We start from the raw sequence: 27,522 nt of genomic DNA, 5'->3' as shown, positions 1-27,522 counted from the left end.
ACAAAAAAAATCTGAAATTGCAAGTTTTGCAAATTGCATAACATAATTGGTAGAATCTTATGCCATCTTTTTTAAAATACTTCATAAGTTTTGAGTGGTTATGAACAATCCAGGTATATAACTAACAAATGGGAAGAGCACTTACTGCTGTGTTCTATAACTTATGAACACAGAGCATATCGGGGACCACAGTGGAAGCACAAGTCTCTTACTTGCACGGGCTGGGTTCCTCGCACTCGAAGTTGTCAAAGAGGCAGCCGGGATTGTCGCACTCGGGGTCGCAGCGGCCGTTGCGGAAGAGGTCCCAGCAGTGGACGGACGCCGTGCAGTTCTCCCAGGGCTTGGGCCAGTGCAGCGAGCAGTCGCCGCCGTCCCACGCGCACTCCTGGTTCTTGCACTGCTGGTCGCACAGGCCGTCCCCGTACGTCTGCTCGCACTGGATGTACGGGCAGGAGGGCACGGCGCCGAGCTCCGGCGAGGCGCGCTCGCAGTGCCGTCCCTGGAAGGAGTGCGGGCAGCGACAGGTCATCTGGTTGCGGTTGTGCGGGTCGGGCACGCACGAGCCGCCGTTCTGGCACGGGCAGTTCTGGACGGTCTCGCAGAAATCGCCGACGAAGCCGAGCGGGCAGCGGCACTTGGGGATGCCACCTGTCAGGCACATGCCTCCGTTCTGGCAGTGTACGTTGGCACAGGTGTAGCCCTCAAAATCACCACAGTTGGGGCCTCTGAAGCCCTAGGAGACAAAATACGGAAGTTAAGAGTCTTCCTCTAACATCTGCAATGACACCTAAACTTTTCACTAACTGTAAAACAAAGAAGGTGTTATTGCACTCAAATACCAGGTCTCTAGTTTAAATTAAATCCAGCACTTGAGGACTGAAAATAACCCTTCAATGCAAACATACCTCGGCTATGTTGTTTCAACCTCTTTGACGCAAGCATGAAGACAATAAGAAATAGTTTAAAGATGGACAGAAAAGTGTCAATGGCCATGCTGCTGTTACCAGAATAACATCACACACACACACACACACACACACACACACACACACTAACTCACAGGAGAAAATAGTATACCAACTATGAATCACAAAACATTAAAGAGCATGCAACGATTCAGAATGTCCAATAAAGGCACACAAATGGCTAGCTGGATATGAAAACCACTAAATGCCAAAACCCAAAACAAAAAAAAAGCACTTCATCATGCTTAGTGAGGAAACTGATGAGTCATGGTTGAGCACTGAGTCAGGGTTGCAGAGTTGCAGAAAAGTAGAGTAGGACACTCAAGAGGAACGAAAGAAGAGAGGGGGGGGGAGTGTGTGTGTCTGTGTGCACAGCATACTCACTGGTTGACATCTACACGAGTATCCGTCGTGGGAGCTCCCGTTCATAAAGCAGTGACCGTTGTTGTGGCATGGCTTGGACTGACACAAGTCCAGCATAGATTCACAGTGCCGACCTGTTGAGGCAAGGAGGACAGTAGGGGCATCAGAGCGGGTCAGATCACCACAGTGACTGTTAAAGGGATATTCCGCCATTTGTGGAAATACGCTCATTTTCCACCTTCCCTCGAGCAAAACAATCGATATTTACCTTGTTCCCGTTCATCCAGCCATTCTGTGAGTCTGGCGATACAACTTTTAGCTTCAGCCTAGCATAGATCATTAAATCGGATTAGACCATTAGCTTCTCGCCTGCTAGCTTCATGTTTAAAAGTGACTAATATTTCTGGTAATTTTCCCATTTAAAACGTGTGTCCTCTCAAGTTAGAAAGTGCAATAAGACCAACTGAAAATGAACCCTGCCGTTTTTCTAGGCTGTTTTGACATGGAACTACATTCTCATCTGGCGTAATAATCAAGGCAACTTGCAGCTACTGGCACTACTACTGCTTGATGTCTATGGGGACTATTTTCAGATGCTGCATACGATATCACTGCGCCAATGGTACGTTTGCAAGTTGCCTTGATTATTACGCCAGATGAGAGTGTAGTTCCATGTCAAATCAGCCTAGAAAAACGCCAGGTTTCATTTTCAGTTGGTCTTATTGCACTTTCTAACTTGAGAGGAGACACGTTTTAAATGGGAAAATTATCAGAAATCTTAGTCACTTTTAAACATGAAGCTAGCAGGCGAGAAGCTAATGGTCTAATCTGATTCAGTGATCTATGCTAGGCTGAAGCTAAAAGTTGTATCGCCAGACTCACAGAATGGCTGGATGAACGGGAACAAGGTAAATATCGATTGTTTTGCTCGAGGGGAGGTGGAAAATGAGCGTATTTCCAAAAATGGCGGAATATCCCTTTAATGTCCAGGCTTTAGGAACTTTGTAGAGAAATGGCAGGCTGGGTAATCCCTGATCTGCCGGCGATTTGGATTTTGCCCCGCAGCTCAGGCTGGAAACCTGCGCATCTACAGTATCTCTCCTGCTTCCTGTCCACATCCTCTGGGTCCAATCACAAACTAGCTTATCCAAAAGGCGCATCCCGGATCGTTTTGTCTGATTGGTTGTAAAGGACTATCCAAAAGCATACAGAGACATTTGAACTATGCCCATTGATCACGCCTCTTGCGCAGTATAAATAAAGTGCAGACTCCCCCCAGATTAATGTTCAATCTTTTTTTTTTTTTTTTTTTTTAAAGATTATTTTTTGGGGCTTTTCATGCCTTTAATTGGACAGGACAGTAGAGAGTATGACAGGAAACGAGCAGGAGAGAGAGTAGGGGTGGGATCCGGAAAGGACCACGGGGCGGGAATCGAACCCGGGTCGTCGGCGTGTGGTGCAGGTGCCCCAGCCAGTTGCGCCACGGCTGGGGCCTTTAAAGGGATATTCCGCCATTTTTGGAAATACGCTCATTTTCCACCTCCCCTCGAGCAAAACAATCGATATTTACCTTGTTCCCGTTCATCCAGCCATTCTGTGAGTCTGGCAATACAACTTTTAGCTTCAGCCTAGCATAGATCACTGAATCGGATTAGACCATTAGCTTCTCGCCTGCTAGCTTCATGTTTAAAAGTGACTAAGATTTCTGATAATTTTCCCATTTAAAACGTGTCTCCTCTCAAGTTAGAAAGTGCAATAAGACCAACTGAAAATGAAACCTGGCGTTTTTCTAGGCTGATTTGACATGGAACTACACTCTCATCTGGCGTAATAATCAAGGCAACTTGCAAACGTACCATAGGCGCAGTGATATCGTACGCAGCATCTGAAAATAGTCCCCATAGACATCAAGCAGTAGTAGTGCCAGTAGCTGCAAGTTGCCTTGATTATTACGCCAGATGAGAATGTAGTTCCATGTCAAATCAGCCAAGAAAAACGGCCGGGTTCATTTTCAGTTGGTCTTATTGCACTTTCTAACTTGAGAGGACACACGTTTTAAATGGGAAAATTACCAGAAATATTAGTCACTTTTAAACATGAAGCTAGCAGGCGAGAAGCTAATGGTCTAATCCGATTCAATGATCTATGCTAGGCTGAAGCTAAAAGTTGTATCGCCAGACTCACAGAATGGCTGGATGAACGGGAACAAGGTAAATATCGATTGTTTTGCTCGAGGGAAGGTGGAAAATGAGCGTATTTCCACAAATGGCGGAATATCCCTTTAATGTTCAATCTTAAAAGATCTAGCTTAGTATGGTGATGGCCAGACTAGAGAAATGGCTGAGCTGACACAATTTGTACTATTCGATTTGATTATACTATTTGACCATTGTGCCCTTGAACAAGGCACTTAACCCTCAGATTTGAATGCACCTCAGGTCACAGTCAGCCCGTGTGGTCAGGGGCGCACAGAGGTCGATTAAGTACCTGTATAGCCCATGCGGCAGCGGCACTGGTAGTCGTTGGCCAGCTGCACACAGTCAAGGCTTCCCGAGGGGTGGCAGGGGCGCGACAGGCACTCGTTGATGTCGCCTTCGCAGTGCTCCCCGGTGAAGCCCGCCGGGCACGAGCATGAGTAGCGCCCGATGCCGTCCACGCACTGGCCGCCGTTCAGGCAGTGCGGCCGACTATCTGAGGCACAGTCGTCCGGGTTCTCTTCACACTGCGCTCCTGTGAGACACGCAGAGGGGAAGATGGGAGATGAGGTGAGATGAGATGAGAGAGGAAAAACAACTTCATTGTAACCACGTTTGAACTGACTATGACATACTACTGTATAATGTTTTACTAATAATACACATTATAATATGAGCATGTGGTTTTGTTACACATAATATTTCTCACTGTTAATAGTCTTTTTTCACATTTTTCTAATGTGTTTGTCAAAAGTATCTTGCAAATACTTCTACAATAACTTCTGAACAAATACTTTCACTTAAACTTTTAAATCAGTAAGCCTGAGGAACCACTATACCAAACGATTGTGTCAATGGACACTAGAGGGAGACTGGACAGCCGTCCACCAGCAACTCACCTCGTGTGCCAGGAGGACAGGAGCACCTGAAGTGGTTGACCAGATTGTGGCAGGTGCCTCCGTTGTTGCAGGGATTGGACTGACACTCGTTCACGTCGTATTCACAGTGCACCCCCTGGAAACCATTTTTGCACTGAAATGGCAAAAGAAAGCGGCTCTAGATACGAGAAGGTCCTCCGTTTCTGTTCTGCTATCGAAAGCAACTCTGATATAATGTATATTTCTAGAAAGCCTATTCCCTTGCATCCGGGAGACTGGAAAAAAATATTTCCCAATCTCAAAATCGGACCCATTCAGTACGGCCTCTCGAGCCATTCCTGAGGTCAAGGCCCAAAACTTGGCATGTCCTTACCGTACACGCGTAGCCGCCCTGGTAGTCGATGCAAGTGGCACCATTGCGGCAGGGATTGGACAGGCACTCGTCCACCTCTTTCTCACAGTAGCTGCCCATGTAGCCCTTCTGGCAGTGGCACCGGTGAGTCTTGCTTGTGTCTTCACAGATGCCGGCGTGCTGACACACTTTATCCGCTGAGGTGCCTATCCAAAAACGCCAAGATCATCAACATCGCTATGCCGTTCTTCCCTGTGCCTAAATTACCTCTCTATCTATCTGCCAGGTCATTTTCTGTTATGTGGGTCAAAAATCTTCTCTTTGTGTTATTTTGGCATGTTACTGCAAGCATTTAGCATTGCAATTCTGTATACTCTCAAAATTAATGTGCTGGAAACAACACACTGTGATGTCCCTATCTGGACAAAGAGATGTGCTAAAACCAGCAAAAGCTGTGTTATTTTCAGCACATATTGTGTAACAAATAACAAACAAATCTGTTGGAAACAACACAAACTACAGTATGTTGTCCCTATCTGGACATTGAGATGTGTTGTTTTCAGAGTGTATGAAAGGCCGTATATACATAAAGATCAGATTCTATTCGACCTGTTCTGAAAACAAACAAACAAACAGACAAACAAACAAACAAAACAGACAGATTGCCTGGGTGGGCATAGAGAAATGAGTGTCACCTCTCTGGGTGGCGATGGCCTGGCATGAGATGTTGGGCACGTCACAGTAGACGCCTGACCAGCCCTCGGGGCAGTGGCAGCGCCACGTTGTTTTCGTCTGGGCGCACCTGCCCTCGTTCTGGCACACGATCTTGCTGCACAGATCGGTCATGTACTGCCACAAGAGAGAACCAAAGGGGAAACGGTCACACTCTCACAGTCACACCTCAGATATTAGTTCGATTTGGTTTGCTGTTGTCTAATTCACACAGGAACCAGCTAACCAAAGAGGAAGAGACTAGACTTGTGTGTACCATATCCTCTAGCACACACTGTATCATACCATACTTGTGGTGCAGACAGAATCTGAATGTGCATGTAGGGCAGGCTGTAGGCTGTGAAAAAAATAAACCCGTGTTGCACTGTTTAGCTGTGTGTGTACAGTGTACAGTGAATAGTTGTACGCACCTGGCAGTTTAAGCCGGTGTACTCGGCAGGGCAGGTGCAACGGTAGGTGCCCACGTCGTCGGTGCAGGTGCCGCCATTCTTGCAAGGCTGGCTCTCGCACTCGTCGATCTCCCTCTCGCAGTAGAGGCCACTGAAGCCCGGCCGGCAGCGGCAGGAGTGGGTGTTAATCCCGTCCACACAGGTGCCATTATTCAGGCAGGAGCTGAAAGAGAGATAGAGAGAGAGCGAGTGAGCGAGAGAGGGAGTGAGGGAGGGAGGGAGGGAGGGAGAGAGAGAGCGAGGGAGGGAGGGAGAGATCGAGGGAGAGAGGGAGAGGGAGAGGGAGGGAGAGAGAAAGAGTTTAGAGAAGGGATGCAATATGAAAATGAACAGCCGATTAGCTAAAATGAATTATTCTTTACGGACGGGACACAAGGGCAGCCCAAGAACAAAGATATTCTGCTCCTGTTTATGTCCACGCTGACTGAGCAGTATACAAAACTGAGGGGCAAATCAATATAAACAATGGAAAACCCGGAGACATTCAGACAGTGGTGCAGGAACAATGACAGGGATGGCGAGAGTGAGAGCCAGAGAGATTTTTACCTCTCGGAGCACTGCGGGATGCTGTGTTCGCAGTTCTGGCCGTGGAAGCCCAGCGGGCACTCGCACGTGTAGCTGTTGGCGTAGTCCTTGCACTTGCCGCCGTGCCGACACGGGGAGCTGGCACACTCGTTGACGTCCTCCTCGCAGCGCTCGCCAACGAAACCGGCGGCACACTCGCACGAGTAACGGCCCACCTTGTCAACGCAGGTGCCTCCATTCAGGCAGGGGTCTGAGGAGGAGAGAGAGTCAGACAGGAAGTGGAGTTGAGTGCATGAGAGTGAGAGAGAGAAGTGGGAGAATAAGAGAGCGGCCATCGGCAAACCTGCTTCTGTTCTATTCTCTTCCTATTCATGCAAAGTGCAAATGTGTCATTCACACATCTTTTATTATCCATCAGACCGTTAACCTTTGAGGTATGTGTGAAAAGAAACAAACACGCAAGTGAGAAAGCCAAAGGCAAAGATACAAATGGAAGGAAAGGTGACAAAGGTGATATCATAAGGTGATAAAGTGGCGCCATATAATATATGAGAGTCATATATCTCATGTGTGTGTATGAATCATGTGCCTATCTGGTCTGCTCCTATGAATATCCAAATGTGCTCTTTATCTAACTGGCCTCAGGCAGACATTGCTTATGGACCGGGGGTCTGTCCAAGGTTTCCTACAGTATAAGGGAGCTTATTCTTGCCCCTGTCACCTTAGTGCTTAGTCTAGGGGGATTGAAGTTAATATTGTTCGATCCTGAAGACACTAATGTACTAAAAGAGAGTGATGCATTCAGGAAGGGTGTGGTGTGTGTGTGTGTGTGTGTGTGTGTGTGTGTGTGTGTGTGTGTGTGGGTGGGGGGCGCTTCTGTACTCACTTGGTGCGCAGTCATCAATGTTGTTCTGGCAGTTCAGGCCACCGTAGCCAGGTTGACATTTGCACACGTAGCTGCCGGGTGTGTTTTGGCAGCGGCCGCGGTTCAGACACAGATTTTTCCGGCACTCGTCCACGTCCTCTGTGCACTGGGGACCTGCCGAGCAGAACCAACACATGAGAAAAGAGAAGAAACGGAACGGTGAACACAGACCACTGTGTGCTGCAGATGAGAAGACATTGTATTAACAAGTCATTTTTGTCCTCTGCTTCGGAGTGTCTATTTGAATTTCCAAGTATTCTTGAGAATGAAAAGTACAGTATAAACTATTCATGCCACTGAAAGCATCCTAATAGTATAGCATTGTTTCAAACGTGCATAAAACCATAGCAGACTGTGTGAAACATTCACTGACAAGGACACTTTCTACTATACTTACTAACATATCAATATAATATATTATTACTCTAGTATACTGCCATACTAACACACACACACACACACACACACACACACACACACACACACACCTTGCCATTCTTTGGGACAGCGACAGGTGTAAGAGGTGTAGTCACTGGAGGGTTGACACTCTCCTCCTTTCTGGCAGGGCTTGGACTGACACGGAGCCAACTCCGTCTCACAGTGTGTGCCTGGTGATTACAGACACACAAATCCCCGTCAATCACATAAAAGTAAACAATGACGACCACATAAACAAACCACTCAGAGAAGTGAACGGATGACAAGAGTATATGACCGACGACAACTGGAAAAAGGCAGACCTGCTGGGCCTCTGGTGTGACCAGAGACATACCAGAGCAAGATACAGCCCCATATCATGTAGCCCACCTAACAATGAAGATCCCACATTTATGATGTACCCTTTACATCTATTGGCATTTATTGCCAGCCCTAGCCAAGAGGAGTAAAAGCAGGTGAATGAAAAAATTAAAACAAAGAGGAAAATGTATTCTGAGAAGAAAAATCCCCATGAAGAAATATATGACAAAAAAGCACATGCCACAAATCTTGGCACCCCTAGAAAATCTTACTTGAAATAGAACTGAAACTTTCCTTTTGTATATTGAACTTCCTTAAGGTAATCACAGTGCTCATGCACTCTGGCTGAATTTTCAAGGTTAGATTTTTCCTCATTGTTACGGCAACATTTTGCAACGCACATACCCATGAATAAAATTATTTTTCAATACTGCAGCGTCACATTTTTAAAGATTTTCATGATCTAGGCTAAGCAGCATCAGTAGTATTAGCAGTATTAGGTGCTGCTAGGTTTGAGGTGTTCATTATCCCCGAGAGGCTGAAGGGAATCTTCATCTGTCAAAACAGCGGTGTTTGTGTTCAAGCCATCTTTTCTTTCAGAGGCGTTTGCCATTAATACAAACATGAAGGAAGTACCTGGTGACATTTTCCCTTGATTTTTTATATAAAGTTAACATTTAACTGAGGGCACACAACCCTTCTTGACCTTCTAGCGAAATGGATCACATCTGGCCACTCACCTGTATAGGGCAGTGGGCATTTGCAAGTGTAGCCGTTGATGGCATCCTCACAGGTGCCCTGGTTCAGGCAGGGGCTGGACTCGCACTCGTCTATGTTGATCTGGCAGTTCACACCTGAGGAAGCCAAGGGGAGGGAGGGGTCATTCACAGAGGGCGAGTTGTGGTCTAGTGTAGCATGCTGTACAGTAATTTCCAGTGTTTTAGCCGCATTGTGTATAAGTCTCAGGTCAGCGTTTTATGCAAGTTAAAAGAAACATATTAACCTCACAGCTGAAGACATTTTGCAAAGTCGGTGTATAAGCCGGGGCTAATAGTTGGGAGATGTACAGTATGTTTATGTACATATATGAGCTTGAGGAAATGAGGCAAAATTAAGTGGGTGTAGATTGCAGCCTTAATGGCAGCTTAATGTATCCACACATTTCCTCCCCATAATCAATAAGCATTTTAAAGTGTTTATTTAATTTCTGATACTTCTCTTTCACTAAGGAGATTGGGTCAAATACCCCTCTCACAAAAAGTTAGGGATATCTGGTTTTCGGGTAAAATGTATGGTAAATGTAACAGTGTAAAAGGAACAGTGGTATTATATCATGAAAGTAGGGCATTTAAGTAAAAGCATCCATTGGTGATTTTCTCATCTCAAACTATTTTTGAAACAAAGGGCAACAAAAATTCCCCCGAAAGCCGGATATCCTTGACTTTTTGAGAGTAGTGGTACAGGACGTGCTCTGTGTCCTGAGGGAGGGCCGGCCACATACCTGTGTAGCCAGGGTTGCACCTGCAGGTGTAGGTGTTAGGCCCGTCGGTGCAGGTGGCTCCATTCTGACACGGGTTGGACTGGCATTCATCTTTGTCCTGCTCACAGTGCTGCCCCACCCAGCCAGGTTTGCACTCACATCTATACCTGTTAGGGAACACACACACACACAGACAGAGACACACACACAGACACACACAAACACACACACAGACACACACACAGACACACACACAGACACACACACAGACACACACACAGACACACACACAGACACACACAGAGACACACACACAGACACACACACACACACACACACACAGACACACACACAGACACACACACAGACACACACACAGACACACACACACAGACACACACAGGGTTACAAGAGGTCAACACCCTGCCAATCAAAGGAATTAGTCAAGCAGAGAAAGTTGTCACTCAGGCACAGGGACACTGCCATGAGTGGGTGTCAGGGTCTGCCCCCAAGCAAATTCTAAGCCTTTCCTGCATATTATGCATAACTTAAGGAAGCTTATGAATGGCAACAGCATTCCTTTTCTAATGACCAAACGCTCTCTCATTTTCACAAGACTAATTGCAGCGTACGCTGTATGTAGCATCTAACCGTCATCCAGGCAAGGATGTCTACCTCATGCCCATACTCATAGAAATGTCCTGATGGTAAATACAGCAAGAAGAGTTTTCTCCTGAAATAATTTCCACAATAACTATCATAAAGGGACAGTTCAGCTCAGACATTATTACATAAGCTCCGATATCAAATAAAAGCTGGTCACCACTACTAGACTGCCCGTCTGACAGCTACTTCAAAGTCAAAGTGTATGTTTACAAGTCTGTGCTTTGACTGTGCAAAAAGTGCACAAGCAATAATCGTTAAGACATACTTAGGGCCATTAAGATAACATTCAGGGAGCAACTCATGATTAAGAAAGACTGCTTTCATGTGAGTGTGTACAAACTACAGACAAACTGGGAAGACCCAAAAGAAGATAAAGGTGTTTTGTGTTGTAGGCGACATAACAATTTTGTTGAATGTATCTGCTACATTGTTCCTATCACTACCTGTTTAAAAGGTTTACTATAATGTAGGGGAAACTGACCAATCATGTTGCAGCACAGCTTCACACAATTAAAAAAGTCCCATCAGCTTCACTCAGTACTATTAACCAGTTAATATTCAGGTTGGGATGCATATGAGATATTGTACAACTTGAGCAAAAGGAGAGTTTATCCTTTTGAATTTGAATTTAAACATGACACAAGCATATGCAGTGTACACAGTAGACAGTATGGTGAATTATGTCCACAGTGTCCACTACAGCACACAATAGCCTAATGGACATTTCTAATCTTCATTTAAACATGACACAGGGCTGGTAGAGTACAAACAGAGGAAAGACCCCTAGCGGTCTGCTGCTTTACCCGTCCTGTTGTTCCACACACTCTCCATGTCGGCAGGGCATCGGGGCACAGTGGTCCGCCCCAGAGTGGCACAGGGGTCCGTGGGTGCCAGGTGGGCACAGGCAATGGAAGCCGTTCACTTTGTCCTCACAGGTGCCACCGCTGAGGCACGGGCTGGAGCTGCACTCGTCAATGTTCTCATCGCATTTCTTCCCTATAATGTAAACACACACACACACACACACACACACACACACACACACATTTAATCAAATCGAAAACAGCTTAGGGGCAATTCAAATGATAAAAAAAAGGAACGCATTGCAACATAAGGGGATCTGAGATCAACTTTATGAATCGACCAAGGCTATGAGAAGTGTGACTACTGCACCTGTGTAGCCTGGATCGCAGACACACGAGTATTCATTGATTCCATCTTGACACTCTCCATACACACACGGGTTACTGGCACAGTCGTCATAGTTGTTTTCACAGTTGTCACCTGTAACAAAGTCGAAAAGGGAAAGAAGATAAGTATCTACTGAACTGGACTCAAAAAAAAAGGTAGGTACCAGGGTACCAGGGATTTCACCCATGACCAATATGCCATGCTATCTGCATGATAAGCAAACAGGTGGGGGAGTCCAATCTGCTACATAGTTTCCTTGCATCACCACAAGGACGGCAAGCTGCAGTTCAGTCTCTGTCCAGAAGAGGGAGTGCTGAGGTCAGTAGGATACATTATTGGGAAGTGGTGGTGGGAGATTTAGCTCACAGTTAGGAAGAGGATGTCCTGAACTGACTTCAGTGTTGTCTGTGTGTGTGTGTGTGTGTGTGTGTGTGTGTGTGTGTGTGTGTGTGTGTTTGGCCGGGGCTTGGCAAACCCATCCAAGGTGGGCGAGAGAAGCATGCACAGCTGAACTGCTGCCGTGGGATCTGCTTGGCAAGTACCATCCCAGGTAACACACCCATCCGGAGCCTGTGTGGGTTGGTTGTGGGCTGACAAGTGGGCTACCCAGCTGGGGGCCCAGCTAATTTTGTACCCGGCTTCCATGGCGGCCCTACTTGGGTTAGCCCAGATGGGCTCATTATGGGCTTCATGTTGGGCCACATGGATAGCCCAGGACTCTATCTAGGGCCTGTGGGAATCTGCCCAGATTGGAACATCAATGTTAATGGAAAGTCATTTTGAGATTAAAGACTTCAAGATGACTTGGAACCACTGATACTTTGTGCATGCTCATTGCTCAATACCTACTGTAACACTCATGATAGGAACAAATCATGGTTCATCTCAAAGCATAACATAAGATACTCCAAATTTCAAATAAATAACTCTCTTTAAGAAAACCCATTTAAATGTATTCTCAGTGTTCAGGAACTCAGTGAAATGGAGACACTCCGGGTGCTTCACACTGATCTGACATGATTCTGTTGGATACATTCATTGCTGTGGCAAAATAATATTATGGTTTGATAAATGGGACAGCACAGACTTTTGTCTTTTTTTTCAGTGTAGGCACAACACGTCATAGGGCATAACTATCATTGCAAGATATAATTTGTTTTGTTTTTTTCTTTTGAGAATGTGACCCAGTTGGGACCCATGCAGTACCCATGTTGGGTAAGCACATCTCTAGCCCATGTATATATTCATTTGGGTTGCCCATGTGGGACCCAGCACCAACCCACTGAAATGAGCCCAATGCCCAGCTACAGCCCTTCTAACCCAAGTAAAGCCCAAGCGGGGCCCCAGATGGGTGTGTTACCTGGGATAGGAGCCAGACCATGTGTGAGTGCCTACTGACACACTCAGCTTCAGGGACACAAGAGCTGCACCAGAGCAATGCGTCTCTGTGTCTCAGGGTAGCTCCAAGGGCATCTGTGTGTGGGTGTGTGCGTCCAAATGAACTGCCGAGAGGATTAATTCGCCCAATCTAGCAATGTTAACCGAGTTAAGCAAAAAACATGCCAGATTATTTTTAGCGCTCAATGTGGCCACTGTTTTCCGAACGAAAAGCTCTTAACCCCAGAGTGGCACGTGTTGGAAAGAGTTGCGAATGAAACATTCCAAACTCGTGTAGCCAATTAGCACTTCTGGCCGTTATGAATGGAAGATCTAATTGGTTGTCCCCATGAATGAAACAGAGGGTTGGTACAAGCGCGACAGATGGCATGGAGGCAGCTGGGGCAAACAGGGGGCAGTTGCTCTCACCGGAGGTTCCCGTCGGGCAGACGCACTGGTACTTGTTGACCATGTCGACGCAGCGGCCTCCGTTCTGGCAGGGGCTGCTGTGGCACTCCTGGATCTGCACGTTGCAGATGGCGCCCGTGAAGCCCGGCTCGCACTCGCAGTTGTAGGTGGCGATGCCGTCCTTGCAGACGCCATGGTGGCAGGGCTTGGGGTTGCAGTCGTCAATATTCTCCTCGCACAGCGGACCCTTGTATCCTGTCCAAGTTAACGCAGGCAAGCATTACGTTTCAGTTTGTCCCTTTTGTCCGAAACAAAATGACTTTGTAACTTAAGGCACTAGTTTTTAACCGCAACCCTTGTATGGTAAAAAATATGACCAACTACTGTATGTTTCTACACTGCTACACATTAAAAATAGTATTGCTAGACATTGGCATTCTTCATTTGAGGAGCCTAACCCTGGGTAAGTCTCCAGTGTGGGAAAAAAAGCGTGTTGGCGCGGCACTCTTACCTTCGGCACAATCACAGTCGTAGCCATTGGGCCGGTCCCAGCATTTAGCGCCGTTGAGGCAGGGTGTGCTGGAACATTCATCAATGTCAACCTGACACGTCTCACCAGCAAATCCTGCGGGTGAAGTTTCAGCGTTAAGTCTCACGTTATGACGCCACACAGACACATGTTCAGACAGCGGACAACATAAGCACAGATAACAACGATAAAGAGTTTACGGCTTCTCAACAACCCGAGTGGCAGCGAGAGGATGTGACCACAGGTATTTATAAAACGCATCAGGTGAAAGGCTAAGAGAGACGGAGGTTCTTACTTCACCGACAATCTTGTACTGTATTTGTATCAAGACCAATAAAAACATAAAAAAAAAAAATTCGAGACCAGGTGATGTTTTCAGGAAAGAAGGGAAAAAAAAAGATCTTCGGCTTTGTAGCATGCAAGTACTATCTGATAACCGTTAACATCCAGAACAGAGAGAGAGACAGAGACAGAAAGAGAGATAGTGAGTTGATGGTGCCGACCTTGAGGACAATCGCAGACAAAGCGGCTGACTTCGTCTCTGCACTTCCCGCTGTTCAGGCAAGGAGAGCTGTTGCACTCATCAATGTCGTTTTCACAGTGTGCACCTTCAAAGCCTACAGAAGCAGAATGAGAGAGGGAGAGAAAGAAAGAGAAAGAGAGTGCAAATGAAAGAGAAAAATAGAAAGACAGAGTGGGAGAGAGAAAGAAACAAAGGAGTAGTGTGTTGAGACAATCTGATTGGTTACACACAGCAAAATAAAACGTCTATAACTATAAATGTGTGAAAATGTGTTTGTACGTGACAGTATGAGTCATTGGTGGCGGGAGTATGTCAATATATGTTTGCACAGATATCTCCTGATAGGTTAGGCAAAGACTCATCTACACTATAATAACTCGTGTGAGCTGACGCATGCAAAAAAAACAACCACTGTACTTGGAAGATTGTTTGACTGATTACGGTAAGCTGGTTACGGTCATGTGTGCATGTGTGGGGGTGGGGTGGGGTGTGGGTGTGGGTGTGGGTGCGAACCTGGCATGCAGATGCATGTGTATTTTCCAATCTGGTCTAGGCAGGTGGCATCGTTCTTGCAGGGGTTGGACAGGCACTCGTTGATATCCTGCTCGCAGCGCGGCCCTGTGTATCCCTGGGCGCAGTTACAGGTGAACGAGCCGTCCGTGTTCATACACAGCCCGTTGTGCTCACAGGGGTTCGTACCTGACGCGGGAGAGGGAGGGAATACTTCAGTCACATAGTGAGAACGAGAGATCAGACTCATATACATACACATACAACAACCAATGTGGTCTGCTGCACCCTAGTTACTAAAGTCACAACGGAGAGATTAGAATTTGTATTAGCACAATATTTGTAAACAAAGTTTGTAAGTTTGTAAGTGCTACTATATATGGAGAGGAGTATACACAGCAAGTTGACAGACAACAATCCCTGCTCTATCAGAGCGTGTGATGATCACTTTCAGATAAGAGAGCTTTGTGTGTGTGTGTGTGTGTGTGTGTGTGTGTGTGTGTGTGTGTGTGTGTGTGTGTGTGTGTGTCCTCACCAATGCTGCACTCATCGATGTCCTCGTAGCAGGTGCTGCCCCTGTACCCTGACTGGCAGTTGCAGTTGTACATGCCATTGATGGGGTTGGAGTGACACTGCGAGCCGTCGCGGCAGGGATTGCTCATGCAGGCGTCTTCTATGTGACACAGCAGGCCTGAGGGAGACGCATCAACAGGCAGCGTCAGTGCCAGCAGCAGCAGGCCCCGCAGACAAGGAGTCATTTTAACAGGTCATAAATTGTGCAAATGCTACGCGATTTATCATTTATCAGTATGAGAGACAGAGAGTCGGACAGAGTTTAACTGCAGTAAAGGACACAAGGCCTTTTACATATCTTACTAATTCGGAGCATTTCATTGGTCATGCTCATGCTGATGTCAGGAAATGGAGGTCAACAAGTGAAGTCATAGAGACATGGCTAAGTTTGTTTTGGGTTCTAACGTGACACAACCGATGTGTGTGTTGACCTTGTCGGCGTGGACAGAAGGCGTGACGGGATTCACTGCCCTAGATGTACAGTCCAGAACTAGAACACAGCGTGACATGAACGTAACCCAGTGGCGCAAGGAGACCAGGATACTGTTGCATGCAACATGACACATTATCCTGAATTCTGACAGTTGCTGACTCTAATGCAATAACCTAGATACTGCTATACACTGTATTGTGTGTACAGGCATGTGAGTGAAAAACCAGGTATCTCCGTATTCATGTATACCTCACAATCCCATAATATGATATGATCAAAATTGGAACAAAGGGCTGTTCACACTAGAGCCAATAATAGCAAAAAGAGTTATTTAGCTCCAGCTAATAGGAATGACCACATCCACATTGCATACTTTAATGCAGTGGTTCTCAAACTTTTTCTTTCATTCCCCACTTTGATCAAGCTTGGCTTTCCCGAGCCCCACCTGTCCATCATCGCTCTAAGAAAGTATAGGTCAAGCTCAAAATTGTCACATTTATAATGTCACTTGCTAAATATACATCAGTAACCAATAACAGCTAGGCCTACTACAGATAAATATCAGTTCAAAAATAGAGAAAATAAAAATCTAAATCAATGACCAATAACGTCAGTTTTTTGTCATTGACAAGGTGTCAATCCTTGCTTCAAAAAAAAAGCTAATTTCCAAAATTACAGCAAAAGGGCCAACTATATGCTACCATTGTGTTAGAAATGAAGTTCAACACTCTCACAACCTCGTTCAAAATCTTATTCAGGTCAAGCCTTGACGCGAGCGCTTCCCTGAATGAAACAGTCCGTCTGTTGCGCATCGGGCTCTACCCTCTTTATCACGACGATAGCATTTCTTTTACCTGCTATCGTTGTGCGCCAACCAAGCAAAGTCCCTCACAGTTTTCCCATTTGATGTCCTGTTCTGCGAGGTAGACTAATTGTTGAGATCAATGTTGAATAGTTCATCTGCAGTGGCCCTACTTTTGGCATACTCGCAGAATAGAATATCTTCGGCCGCTGTCAAGTTAACAAAGCGGACATAAGCAATAACTAAACCACCTTTGTAAAGTCAGTGGCCTTGTCCACTTGCAAGGCAAAACATGAGTGTTTGCGTTTGTCAAGCAGTTGTTCTTCGAGATCGCAGAACAGCAATTGTGTCGTCGGACAGATAGCCAAGATATCCTTCAATTTCACTGCGCTCGTCTCGAACATGAACGCTTTTTTTTGTTTCCGCTGCAATTAAAATTCCGACGTCAATCATTTTTTTCGGACTACGGTTCCAGGACAGACTAACATTTTCATCTGGTCAATGATAGCCCTACAAGAGTCTAGATGACCTTGTTTGTGTTTGTTTTGTGAGATGAGGAGCATTCTCGTAATTATCAATAAAGGAAGGCACAGGCTACAGATTAAAAAGAAATCTCCGGTTTTTCACGTCAGCTCGCGCCCCACAGTTTGAGAAACGCTGCTTTAATGATAATGAGATGGGGAATGATATTCTTGTGGATCTTTACAGTTATCATTCCCGTCCCTTAAGCCATAAAACTAGGGACACTGGTATGCAGGTAGACACATTGAATCAGCGAAGCTGTAAGCCTGCAGTCTACCTGTCCACTGGAACAAAGCGGGCTGTTTACACAAGGACTGATAACAGTCAAAACAGTAGTTTATCTCCAGCCAATATGAATGACCACATCCACACCGCATACTACAACAATAATGAGATAAAGAATGATATTGTTGGCGATCACATTCAGAACGATTTTTGACTGAATCAGTAACGCAGTGAAGCGTATAGTCTACCTGTCCTGCCGTGGGGGCACACGCAGATGAAGGACGCCACGCGGTCCACGCAGGTGGACCCCATGCTGCAGGCGGCTGTGGCACAGTCGTCGATGTTCTCCGAGCAGTCCGGGCCGCTCCAGCCGTTGACGCACACGCAGTTGTAGTTGCCCGGCATGTTGTTGCACGTGCCGCCGTTCTGGCAGGTGTTGGGCTGCAGGTGGCACTCGTCCACGTCGTCTGTGCAGTACTGACCTGGAGCGAGGAAGAGGAGGGAGAGAAGAGAAGGGGGAGAAATATGAAGGAGTTGATATAGTTTGAGCACGAAGAGACACAGACAGGTGTAACTGAAGAGAATGTGTACTGAGATACATTCATATACCTGTCCATTCAGGAGGGCACTGGCAGTTGTAGGTGTTGACTCCGTCCATACAGGTTCCGCCATTCTGGCAGTCATGGGAAGGGCAGTCGTCGATGTTAATCTCACAGTTTGTTCCGTTGAATCCTGCCACAAACCCCATGCAACAGGTCATTAAAAGAAAGACATTAAGAAAAGGTAAACTCACAAACCTAGACAGTCTGCGCACACACACACACACACACACACACACACACACACACACACACACACACACACACACACACTGAGAAGTCTCCCAGGACTCATTAGCTGTGCCTGAGGGTGTGTGTGTCTTTGCATGCCTGTGCGGGCATGCCTGTGTGTTCTGCCCGCACAGCAGGCAGTGTACACACAGAACAATGCCAACTGTTGCAACTCGAGTATTTTAATTAGAAACAGCAGACAGACGGGCAGAGAGGCGGATGAGGGCAGCGGGAGGAGTAGCTTCACACCTGTATCCAATCTCTCTCTCTCTCTTTCTCTCTCTCTCTTTCTCTTTCTCTTTCTCTCTCTCTCTCTCTCTCTCTTTCCCTCTATTTCTCTCACTCTCTCCCTTTATCTATATATTTCTCTGTAGGTATATCTATCTCTTTCTATCTCTCTCTGTCTCTATTTCTCTGTCGGTTTCTCTCTTTTTGCATTATTTTTAGTAGACTGCTCATTGACTCCCTTCCCCCCCCCCCCTCTCTCTCTATTTCTCTCATTCTCTCCATTTCTCTGTAAATCTATTTATCTGTAAGTATCTCTCTCTCTCTTTCTCTCGCTCTCTCTATTTCTGTCGGTTTCACTCTTTTGGCATTATTTTTAGTAGAGCGCGCTATTTCTTCTCAGTCTGTTTCTTTTCTCTGTCTGTCTCTCTCTCTTTCTATTTCTCTGTCTATCACTTGTATTATTGTCCGTTTTTGGTTACAGTTGTCTGGCAGCTGTTCGTACCAGCTGGTTATTGTCTATGTCTCCTTCATGCAGATGGCTATATAACACTGTAAGACTTTCTTCTCTTTCTCTCTATATATACTGGAAATAAATCATTTCTGTATCCATCGGTGTGCGTTACATGCTGAACTTCCTCTGTCCCTTCTCCTCTCCAGATTTATTTGCCAACTTTTTCCTTCCCTTCTGCTCACACCGTCAGCTCTCACCTGGCAGGCAGTGGCACTGATAGTTGAAGTCAGAGGTGGGTCGGCAGGTGCCTTGGTTCTGGCACGGTGTGGGCGAGCAGGGCTGGTAGGGGGTCTCGCAGTGGCGTCCGGTGAAGCCCTGCGGGCAGCTGCACTGGTAGGAGCCCAGCGTGTTGATGCACTGGCCCTTGTTGTGGCAGACGGGCGCCGGCGAGGAGGTGTCGGCGCACTCGTCCGTGTCGTTCTCGCAGTGCGGGCCCTCCCAGCCGGACGGGCACGTGCACGAGTACGCGCCGCTCGACTGGACCGCGCAAGTGCCACCGTTGGCGCACGGGCTGGAGACGCAGCTGTCCACTTGCTCACAGTCGTGACCTGTGTGTGTGTGTGTGTGTGTGTGTGTGTGTGTGTGTTTGTGTGTGGAGGGGGCAAAAGCAGAGCAAAACATGGGGGTCAATAGAAGGACAAACCTCACTCCGAACACATCACAGGCCCACAAGTTGCAGCCCAATCATTAAGCCAAATAACTACTCAGTATTTGTTTGATGATTTGATGAAAAATGATTTGATGATTTGATGAAAAAAATATGAAGTGTACACATTCTAGATTTTTGAAGAAAAACAATGAAATCATAGACTTGACATAAACATAAACATAATCATAAATCTAAATCAATGTTTACAAAAAAAGTAAACTTTTTTACTGTAAGCATTAACAAATCTCCTGGCAGGAGGCGAGGCAGCTGATTAAGGTTTGGGAGGATTGGGAACAACACTCTCGCAAGCTCATGAGAAACTGCAGGGTGGTGACAGTGCGGCAGTGAGGACTTTAATTAAGTATTTCATAGGAGGAGCCGTGTGCCAGATTTAGGCTGTTTCTCCTTTGATCTATTTTTTTTTCTCCCGTCTTTTCTGGAGTGCCCGCTAGGAGGACTGCTCTCTCTCGACTGCCCGAAGCGAATGTCTCCATTCGGAGACAACAGAGGATAATCTAATCTACTTTTTTTTTTTTTTTTAAGTATATTTTTTGGGCTTTTGTGCCTTTAATTTTGACAGGACAGTAGAGAGAGACAGGAAGCGAATGGGTGAGAGAGTTGGGGTGGGATCCGGAAAGGACCACGGGGCGGGAATCGAACCCGGGTCGCCGGCGTGCGGTGCAGGTGCCCCAGCCAGTTGCGCCACGGCTGGGGCCAATCTAATCTACTTTAATCTACAAATCTAACTCTAAAACTGTCAGCGTGATGTGCTTTACCTGTCCATCCGTGGGTGCAGTGGCACTGGTACTTGTCCAGGGCCAGCAGGCTGCAGGTGCCTTGGTGCTTGCAGGGGTTGTTGGGGTAGCACGTGGAGTTCTGGGGCGTCTGGCATAACGGACCGGCGAAACCCAGCGGGCACACGCACGTGGGGCTTCCGGGCACGCCGTGCACGCTCACGGTGCAGTTCCCGCCGTTCTTGCAGAAGCCGGGGTAGCATGGGTTCTTGTGTTGGCAGTACTCGCCCAGGTAGCCAGGGTTACACCTGTACAAAGACAGACAGGAGATGGATCCATTAGATCCATTGATCCATAGATCTATCCATATCTACATATACATAGATACATATATACAAACATACGTACAGTACATACACATAAACACATACACACGTGCACACATGCACTAACCACACGAATGATTACTTCTCCAATATACGGTATGTTCTAAAACACTAGTATGTACTACAAAGGGAAGACATACGCTTACATAACAAAGCAGACCAAAATAAGTCAAATGAGGCCGTAGTAGCAGAATAGGGGCTGTGGTGTGACTCTAAGGATCTGAGCTAGCATGTAGCATCTAGCAAGCAAAACAATTCACAGGTTTGATTCCCGGCTGCTTGAGCTAGGCACTTACTCCAGGCAGTTGCTCCATGGAAACCCTATAACTATTTGCTATCTGTGAGCCGCTTGCATAAAAGCATCAGCCAAATGCGTCAATGACACAAACGATAACAAGACACCATTACTCATTCCAAAGCTGCAAGAGATGGAGCAATTTTATTTGCGCAAAAACAAACAAAAAACACGTCAAACAACCATTGCACATAATCGCACCGCAATTAACAAATCTAATAAGTGAACATGGGGGGGGGGGGGGTGGCAGACAGACAAGTGAAAGTATAAAAGTTAATAAATGAAGCCAGTCATTGCAGCAAGAAGCAGAACTGGTGTTGAAACCGTCATGTTCGTCATTAAGGCCCTGGCCGGCGCAGAAGTGCACCAGTTGGAGAGGCAGTGGCCAATTCCTCTTCTGCTTTTCATGTCAGCACAAGGAAGGGTGACATAAAAAAAGTGAAGTCATGCTCGGCAGAGGAGCAAAAACAGAACGAAACCACCAGTGTGGTGAGTGTGTGTGTGTGTGTGTGTGTGTGTGTGTGTGTTCATGCATAAGGGACACCAAGAGGGTGGGCTGTGGATTTCTAAGGTCACAAGATTCAGGCACTGGGCATTTCTCTACACTGGAATTACTTAAGTCTTACTCAGCCACCCTGGTCAGGGCCCCTAGGCCATGACACATTAAAAAGGAAATCACTGAATTGTGCAACAACTCTACAAAATAAGGGATACCAAATGATATCCATACAACACAGAGGAAATAACAGCACTCCTGAACAACTTAAAATCGAAAAAAAAAACCCATAAAAATGACCTCCTTATCTCAAAACTGCTTTCTTTCTCTGAACTCTGGCTCGTGACTTGCCTGGAGCAATGAGATCATTGGAAAGCTGAAGAAATGATATCAACTCGCATCGTCTCAGCCGCCTGCCTGTTCTCAGAAAACAGTGCTGTTGCTGGCACTGAGAAAAGGAAAACAGAATCCCTAATGTTTTCTAGAAACTCGGCCGCGAGGTCTTTTTGAGTACACCGGCTTGTCCGTGTGTGTGTGTGTGTGTGTGTGTGTGTGTGTGTGTGTGTGTGGTGGACACACGCGCAATTTTGTGAATAGAGTCTATGCCAATGTGTGGATAATTACGTCTGAATAGTATCTTAGTGTTCGTGTGGGCATCTGTGTTTGTGTGCGTGTGTTTATGTGTGTATGGGAGAGTGTGTTTTTGCGGTGCATTTATTTGACTCTTGGTGTACCCATTTGCATGTGTATTTCTATGAATGTGTGCATGTTTATGTGACTGTGTGTGTATTGTGTGTGCGTGTGTACGTATGCGAGTCTTTGTGTGTTTATGCAAGAGTTTCTGTTTGTGTGTGTGTGTGTGTGTGTATTTATGTGAGTTTGCGTGACCTAACGTGTGTGTATTTATGCGAATGTGTGTGTGTGTGTGTTTGTGCTTTTAATGTTGGTGTGTGTGAACATGTGTGCGTGCGTACGTGTGTGTTTTCCTGCGAGTGCGTAGCCGATCTGGCAGCGTGCCGGGCCCCCCCCCCCCCCCCCCCCCGTCAGGGGACGTGCTGTGACACTGCTGGCGTCTGCCGCGCAGGTGCAGCTCCACACAGCGCTCGCTCCCTGAGGAGGCTCGGGTGACCTGCCAGCGCCCGCCGCCGCACAAAGGGTGCGCGTGCGCGTGCGTCTGCCTCCCAGAGGGCTTTGTGTGTGTGTGTGTGTGTGTGTGTGTGTGTGTGTGTGTGTGTGTGTGTGTGTGTGTGTGTGCACAGGGTCTTTGTATGCATACAATAAAAAGTACAGCAGAACACACCTATATATGTTATGCATACACATTCCTTTGCCCGTGTGCCGTGTTTTTCTTTATGTGTTGTATTTGTTTTGCGTGTGTACTGTACTTCAGTTGCTGTTCTTTGTATGCAGGCATGAGCATGTGTGTGTTTGTTTGTGTACCAAATATCCTTTTTGTCTCTAAACAAGTTTGTACTGAACGCTTGTTCGTTTGCATTGCTGTTCTCTGTGTTATGTTAGGGCTAGGGTTAGGGGTATGTTATCATGGCCGTGTGTGTGTGTGTGTGTGTGTATGTGTGTGTGTGTGTGTGTGTGTGGGTGTGGGTGTGGGTAGATGTGTGTGTGCATGTATGTGTGTGTGTATGTAGGTGTGTGCAGCCAGCTGTGCGTTATTCTGCTCTGCTCCACGCGGTCATTTTAAACACCGGGCCTGGTTACGTCGCGTTTTGCCTTGCTGTGCTGCTCAAGTTGACCAACCAGGACTGAGCTTGTACTGATTGAAGCAGCTCCACGGCCGCTCGATGCAGCTTCACACGTTAAAATGAGATTTATTCCTCCGCTCCACCCAAAAGCAGCTTGAAGGCATTAGCACAGTCGAGCAAGAGGGGGGAAAAAAACAGTAAGTATGCATGGGAAGTTGAAGACGCTTGTGAAATCAGAGCGTGCTCCAGGCCAAAAGAGACCCGACCGGCAAGCTCAGAGTCCTGTGCTTTCTCGGCAGATTTTAATACACCCCAACCCCCCCAGACATACACACACACACACACACACACCCTATCCACATCCCCGAGCAGACGACGTAAAGCTCACCACTCCCACGACACACACGTCAAGGCTCGCTCACCCACAGAAATGTACCAAAGCCATAGAGCTTCAAAAAGCCATGACAGAAAACCGTGTGTGTGTGTTTGTGTGTGTATATGTGTATATATGTGTGTGTGTGTATGTGAGAGAGAGACTGACAATGAATGAGAGTGAATGTTTGTGTGTTCACGGCATGTGACTATAACCAACTGTGTATTTGTTGAGTCAGTGTGACTGACAATGAATGAGATAGAATGTTTCTTTGTGTGTTGACGCCATTTGCGTACATTCGACTGTGTATTTGTTGATGTGTGAGCGTGTGCACTGGTGTGTGAGCGTGTGCACGCTTGCGTTTCGTTTGGTCTCGTCTCATCTCGTCCCCCCCAGACTCCCACCCCCACCCTTAGGTGTCGGGTTACGCTGGACCCCCACACCCCACACACACACACTCACATACACACACACACACACACACAGACACACACCCCTATCCACCCCCTTGGCTCCAACACATCTCGCAGCCCCTGGGGTCGTGAGATCACAGAAACACGGGCACCCCAGGAACAACAAACACCTCCCTGTTGCACTCGCACTCGCTCCGCTCTCACGGTTCTGTCTAAGCCCCAGCTTTAAAGACACACACACACACACACACACACACACACACACACACACACACACACACACACACACACACACACACACACACACACACACACACACACACACACACACACACACACACACACACACACACACACACACACACACACACACACACACACACACGCACACACGCACGCACACACGCACGCACCCGCACGAACGCACAGTCATTTTCAAGTGGAGCCGCCTCAATATTGGCTTTTGCATTAGCGCCATTTACACAATGATAAGCGAGCGGAGAGCGGCGAGCTGCTGAATGACAGGAATGTGTGAGAGAATGCCCACCTCAGAACACTTCAGGAACGCGCCGAAGGAAATTAACTGCAGCCTACTGACAGAATGGAGGTGATGGTGGCGGCGTGGTGCTACTATGGAGAGAGCGCCCTGTTCTAGAGTCCCCCAACCGCTTTTTGGACTTGGGCTCTTTATGCAACTCAGTTTCAGTATTAATCACAACAATAACATCAAGTTCCAGTTTCTAAAATAACTCAAACACAGAGTAAAGTGTGTACTGTGTGTGTTTTTGTGTGTGTGTGTGTGTGTGTGTGTGTGTGTGTGTGTGTGTGTGTGTGTGTGTGTGTGTGTGTGTGTGTGTGTGTGTGTGTGTGTGTGTGTGTGTGTCTGTGTGTGTCTGTGCTTCATTTACAAGACTACTAGGAGACACACAGGCAGAAACTAGACAAATCCACACCCAAGGTGTCATTCCTAAAGTGTTTGTCGCATTCATTTAGACTGTGAGAACGAGAGAGGTAGAGCGACGGGCAAGTATGAATGCGTGCGTGTGTGTGTGTGTGTGCGTGTGTGTGTGTGTGTGTGTGTGTGTGTGTACGCAGACCGTTCGGCACAGTTAACTCCACTCTTTTAACCACAGCAGCACCACCACAAGCAGAAACTCATCTATAGAATTCTTTGTTATGCACCACATGGATTTCCCCCCCTCTTTCCCTCCTTTTCCCTCTTCCTCTCTTTCTCTTTCTTCCCTCTCTCGCTCGTCATCCCCTCTCTCTCTTTCTCTCTCACTCACTCACTCACACCCTCCACCTCTCTCTCACTTTTCTATCACTACTCTCTCTCTCTCCTTACACCTCTGTATCTTCCCTTCCTTCATTCATTCCTTCTCTCTCTCTCTCTATCCCACAATTTTCTCTCTCCCTCTCTCTCTCTGGGTGTCAGGTTTCTACAGCTGGTTCCCATTAGCCCTCCCCTCCCCTCCCTCTTCCCTGGGCTGCATTGCAGTCCTACCTCAGGCCCAGTCCAGTCCTCCCCTCCCCACCTCCTCCCCGCTGCCTGACCTCTCCCTGTCCTGTCCACAGGGGCCCTCCTTCACTTTTATTATTACTGGACGCTCCGTCAAGCATAGGAGGTCCTGCCCCCACCTACAGACACACACGTACGTGTACACACACACACACACACACACACACACGTATGCTCACACACACACACACACACGCACACTCCCCCACATTACAATACACAGTCATATACACACCCCCTCAACTCTCACACACACACACACACACACACACACACTGCAGCATGTATGCATGCAGATGCCAGGCGAGGGCTGTGATTTGTATTACTCCTCTCTGCTGGTGTAGAGGGCCTGGGTTGTGGAGTGTGTTGTTGAGGGGAGTGCATAAAAATCCCCTTCACTTTTGGCACAGTTCTCCAGCCGACTCGCCCTCACTGTGTCGGAGTGGACAAGCACAGAGGAGGGGAGGGGAGAGGAGTGGGGAAGGAGCAGGAGAGAGAGAGAGAGAGACAGAAGGGGAGGAAAGAAGAGAGAGATAGAGAGAGTAGGGGAGGAGAGAAGAGAAAGAGAAGGGAGAGAGTGAAAGAGAGGAAGAAAGGAGCAGAGGAGAGAGAGAGAGAGAGAGAGAGAGAGAGAGAGAGAGAGAAAGAGAAGGGAGGGGAGCATAGGAGAGAAGGGGGGGGAGTGGAGTACTGTGCCGCAGTTCAACCCAGTGAGAAGGGGTTTTATCAACTCTTAGCTCTAAGCATTACCGCACCCCTAAGTCTCTCTCATTTTTCTTCCTTTTCTCTCACACACAGCTGCTAGCTCGCTCGCTCTCTCTCTCGCCACCTCTCCACATCGCTTTTCTCCTTCTCTTTTTTGGACTATTCTCGCCTTCTCTTTCGAAGTATTCTGCTTACTCCAACAGAAGCCACAGAGAAGATTAGAAGCCACATGTCTCTCTCTTCCTCTGTTTCCATTTCTTCCCCTATCCCTCTCTCTCTCTCGCTCTCTCTCCTTCTCTCTTCTGTCTAACCACTCCCTCAATCTCCATCTCTGTCACTACTCCCAGTTTTTTGTTCCAAAACGCACATGAAATGGCAGGCATTATTTTTAGACAAGCACTCATTGCCTCCTTTCCCCGCTCTCTCTTTCTGTCTCTCATACTCTCTCTCACTCTCTTTCTCTTTCTCTCTCTAGCTCCATCTCCAGCTTCTGCCAATTTTCCGCAGAGAATAAAGAGACCACAAAAACAACACACATGACAGAGCGCCGGCAAAGGGGGGGGGGGGGGGTAGGGGGCACTGAAAAAGGAAAGAAATTAATAGCGAGGCGAGGAAGGAGGAGGAGGGAATTACAGAGAGGGGGATGTCTGGAGGCACTGACTGAAGAAAGGAGTGGGAGAGCAGCGAAAAAGAGGAGGAGGAGAAGAAGAAAGGAGGAGGAGAGAGGAGGAGGAGAGGGGAGGAGCGGGCCACCACTTGACATGCCACTCTGTGGTCAGGAGACATTGGGGAGCTGCCACAGAGGAGATGCACAGCTGCCCGCAGTTCTACCTGATCTCAGAACTGCGACTGCCAAAACAAAACGGCCTCGAAGAAAAAGGGAACCAGGAGTGGGTGGGTGTGTGTGTGTGTTTGTGTGTCTGCACGTGATTGTGATTGTGTGTGTGTGTGTGTGTGTGTGTGTGTGTGTGTGTGTGTGTGTGTGTGTGTTTGTTTGTGGGTTTTTCGCACGACAACCTTTTCTACTACAGTGGTGTAGTATGACGGATTGCTCGATCGAGAGAGAGAGAGAGAGAGAGAGAGAATTCTCTGGTTTGGAGAATCCCTGCTTGTGATGCAGCGAGTGCAAAAGCGAGCGGCCCGGCGCAGTGGAGGAAGACACACTGGGCCGATTATGGAGTCGGCTTCCGCTTATCGGCGAGCTCATTATCACCGCGGCTCTCTGTCACAGAGCACCACTTGTCGGTGGGGTGTCCCGCGGGTTTAGAAGCTGGTCGCCACATTCCCCACCGCTCTGCGACGCCTCCCCGTATAAGGGTCTG

The 27,522-nt window shown here is 47.2% G+C and overlaps 1 protein-coding gene across 1 annotated transcript in view; it reads right to left on the bottom strand.

Annotated features, from left to right (window-relative positions):
* The window catches only part of notch2 (notch receptor 2), a 51,776-nt gene that overhangs the window by 9,958 nt on the left and 14,296 nt on the right, over positions 1–27,522 (bottom strand). The window contains exons 3-25 of the mRNA XM_062556735.1: positions 20,356–20,621; positions 19,128–19,478; positions 17,971–18,093; positions 17,610–17,843; positions 15,342–15,497; positions 14,810–14,995; positions 14,277–14,390; positions 13,756–13,869; positions 13,266–13,499; positions 11,442–11,552; positions 11,072–11,264; positions 9,624–9,769; positions 8,863–8,976; positions 7,873–7,992; positions 7,346–7,498; positions 6,481–6,709; positions 5,896–6,097; positions 5,449–5,602; positions 4,775–4,959; positions 4,423–4,555; positions 3,816–4,058; positions 1,350–1,462; positions 213–733 (exon numbers count right to left, since the gene is read on the bottom strand). Of these exons, the coding sequence (XP_062412719.1) occupies positions 213–733; positions 1,350–1,462; positions 3,816–4,058; positions 4,423–4,555; positions 4,775–4,959; positions 5,449–5,602; positions 5,896–6,097; positions 6,481–6,709; positions 7,346–7,498; positions 7,873–7,992; positions 8,863–8,976; positions 9,624–9,769; positions 11,072–11,264; positions 11,442–11,552; positions 13,266–13,499; positions 13,756–13,869; positions 14,277–14,390; positions 14,810–14,995; positions 15,342–15,497; positions 17,610–17,843; positions 17,971–18,093; positions 19,128–19,478; positions 20,356–20,621 (4,395 nt within the window). The remainder of the gene's footprint in view (positions 1–212; positions 734–1,349; positions 1,463–3,815; positions 4,059–4,422; positions 4,556–4,774; positions 4,960–5,448; positions 5,603–5,895; positions 6,098–6,480; positions 6,710–7,345; positions 7,499–7,872; positions 7,993–8,862; positions 8,977–9,623; positions 9,770–11,071; positions 11,265–11,441; positions 11,553–13,265; positions 13,500–13,755; positions 13,870–14,276; positions 14,391–14,809; positions 14,996–15,341; positions 15,498–17,609; positions 17,844–17,970; positions 18,094–19,127; positions 19,479–20,355; positions 20,622–27,522) is intronic.

This window comes from Sardina pilchardus, chromosome 15 (assembly GCF_963854185.1).
Source record: "Sardina pilchardus chromosome 15, fSarPil1.1, whole genome shotgun sequence".
In the NCBI taxonomy this organism is placed as follows: Eukaryota; Metazoa; Chordata; class Actinopteri; order Clupeiformes; family Clupeidae; genus Sardina; species Sardina pilchardus.
This window is presented reverse-complemented; position numbering and strand designations above follow the sequence as displayed.